Source organism: Berghia stephanieae, chromosome 12 (assembly GCF_034508935.2).
Source record: "Berghia stephanieae isolate SIO BIC M18660-M18661 chromosome 12, UCSD_Bste_1.3, whole genome shotgun sequence".
NCBI classification, from domain to species: Eukaryota; Metazoa; Mollusca; class Gastropoda; order Nudibranchia; family Aeolidiidae; genus Berghia; species Berghia stephanieae.
The window spans coordinates 36,492,095-36,495,154 of NC_088371.1; the positions used below are offsets into that span (position 1 = coordinate 36,492,095).

Below are 3,060 nucleotides of genomic sequence, written 5' to 3' on the forward strand. Positions count from 1 at the left end.
GTTGGATATTTTTCTTAACGTTCAACCATTGCGACGATACAAGAGTACTACTACTTAAGCTTTTATATAGCGCAATATCTACTAAATGTGCTCAAAGCGCTTTACAAAGGGTCTCTGGTCAACAGCAACATTTAACATGTAGGACGGGACATGCCGCCTGTTAGGCGATATTACAATTTTTCGGACAAAGGCAACACTGTTTAACGGCCAGGTACTCATTGTACACCTGAGTACGGTGAGAGAAAGTGAGTAAAGAGCCTTTTCCAAGGACTCAACAATGCGCCGAGCGCGAGGCTCGAACCCAGGACCTTCCGATCCGAAAGCGAGTGTCATACCACTGGACCACATAGCCGCACGAGTAGTAGTAATAGCAGCTTTCAACAACACCATAGAATGGGAGCGATCTATATTCATGTTTTCGTCAAACCAAGTCATCAATCACATGATGTATTGCTGTACAACAATTGGATATTTTTTCAGAAATGTAAACATGCTGCTTTGTTTATGAAAGTTGTAAACATACCCACGTGTCAAACTGAACAAAATGACCAATCTTGATGTTAGATAATATAGATAGTATGCACTTGGCTACGAAGCTCATAACATTGCCATCCGGAAGTATAACGGACCAACACACAAAACGGTGTGTATCCATGAACGTTTATAGTCAGGTTAATACAGTTCAGTGAGCATTACTCATAAACGCGGATGGCAAAAAACAATAACAAAGACCTGAGTGACGTCATCTGCATACTATCTATTTCAAAAGCTGTGAACACTTTTCACTATGTGAGTTCACTTTCAGCACTTAATATTCCAATGTGACCAAGAACCTCGAGCACATGGAAAGGGAATATAGATAGTTCGAAGATGACGTCACTCAGGTCTTTGTTATTGTTTTTTGCCATCCGCGTTTTATGAGTAATGCTCACTGAACTGTATTAACCTGACTATAAACGTTCATGGATACACACCGTTTTGTGTGTTGGTCCGTTATACTTCCGGATGGCAATGTTGTAAGCTTCTTAGCCAAGCGCACACTATCTATAGATCATGCCCATTAAAAAAAACAAACAAACAAACAAACAAGAAGACCAATAGCCCCGCTACTGTGTATGATCAGTGTAAACAAGGTAATTTTCACTGTCACATTGTGACCCCAGACTATCACAGGAAGCACACAAAACTATGTGTAGCCATGATCGTTTATATAGTCTGGTTAATACAGTTTACTGAGAATTACTCATAAACGCGGATGGCAACAAACACCCGAGTGACGTTAACTTCGAACAATCTAGTGATCAAGGGAGCGTTCACATATTATGTAAACAAAAAATTGGCATTTTTAGACCCCCCCCCCCCCCCCCCCATGTCATCAATTGTCATCATTGACTTGACCCCCCCCCCCCCCCCCCCCCAATATGATGACATCATCAAAATGGACTATTTTTCGTGAAAGTCATGTGATGGTGGCTATTGAACAGAGGAAAAGAGGTAAAAACAACTGAGTGCCAAAAGGTGTGAAATTTGATATATACCTCTTTGTCTCTGTTCAATACTGGTAGCCAGCATTACACGATGTTAAAAAAAAAAGTCCATTTTGAAGATTTAGACATGTTTAGGGTAGTTCAGTTGTTAGTGCGTAGCTGAAGACCTGACAACTCAAGTTGATTCCCATCGCAGCCACATTATTTTTTCGGGGGCCCCCTGTCCACCCAGCAGTGAATAGGTGTAGGTGGATCACCTGATCTGGTAAAAAGTAATTTGTGAAGACTGATGTCCTATCCGAATAATAACATATATGTTACTAATCCGCTTCAACGTTTCAAGTTTTTTTTTTGGGGGTGTTTTTATTCTATTTGTATAACCAAATTTTTGATGACAAAATCTTGGGTATGACCCCCCCCCCCCCCCCCCCCCCTGTCAACACTTGTCAACATTTGGCAGCCCCCCCCCCCCCCCCCCCCAAAGTGTTGACATAATATGTGAACGCTACCCAAGCGGTAGAACAGTGGATATTCTACTCACATACATGACATCGATAGTAAAATCTGCGTAGTTCGCTATGTCGTTTACCAATCATTGCCATTATTTACATCATGACGACTGTCCGAGAGGCGTGGTTATCTAGGTGTCTATCGGTTGAGAAGAGGAGAAAAGAACGATTCTGAAGTGGTATTGGGGTGGACTCAAGAGGAAAGAGAGAGCGAGAGAGAAGGGGGGGGGGGGGGCAAAAAAGACATGGCGCAAGATGGTGGAAAATGAGACGTATAAAATTAGATGGCGCACCAGAGGGTCATCTATAACAAAGAAAGTATTGGACTGGAACCCTCAGGGCAGAAGATCAAGGGGAAGGCCACGAGGAACATGGAGAAGAATTAAAGAAGCTGATATACAGAGAAGTGGTAAGATATGGAATGAGATTTTTTTTTTTTTTAAAGTTAGCTCAGGATAGAGAAGGATGGAAACTGTTTGTCTGTGGCCTATACCCTGACCCAGGGTGAAAAAGGCAATGATGATGATGATGACCAGAGGGCCAGGTCTGTATCTAAGGACAGATTATGAAATGGAGCAAAAAAATAAATGTCCAGGCCGTTTGCGCCACCTGGCGCTGAAAGATTTAAGGTGCCTAAGGGAGATAAGACAGACAATATTAGATTTAGAGATAGACTGACGCGAACCTAACACATCTTTTTCTATTGGTCATAATTTGTTGTTTTTATTTTTTCTCCACCCAGAGAAGTGAATAGCTCTCAACACATTTATTAATCCAACATAATATTGTTATTGTACTTGACGTCACACATTCGTGCGGTGGTTATAGCATTATTTGCTTTTGTTTTGTTTTTGTTTTTTTTGTGTTTTTTTTTTGTTTTGTTTTTTGTGTTGTGGTTTGTTTTTGTATTTTGTTTTTTTTTTATCAGTCACTGTTGATTAACAGTCAGAACGTTCTGTCTTGTCTACATCTCCGTAGACACTTTCGAACTCTCCGTGGCATTTGACATGTCACTGGTCGTGGTTTTACTGGTTCTGGAGGAAAAATGTTTGCACGTCATCAGT

The 3,060-nt window shown here is 41.1% G+C and overlaps 1 protein-coding gene across 1 annotated transcript in view; it reads right to left on the bottom strand.

Moving 5' to 3' along the window:
* Window positions 1–2,462: 2,462 nt before the first annotated feature.
* LOC144958110 (thyrotropin-releasing hormone receptor-like) overlaps window positions 2,463–3,060 on the bottom strand; it is a 51,884-nt gene continuing 51,286 nt past the window's right edge. Inside the window, exon 3 of the mRNA XM_078889769.1 lies at window positions 2,463–3,060. This exon is cut by the window's right edge and continues 927 nt beyond it. Within this exon, the coding sequence (XP_078745895.1) occupies window positions 2,961–3,060 (100 nt within the window). The 3' untranslated portion in view covers window positions 2,463–2,960.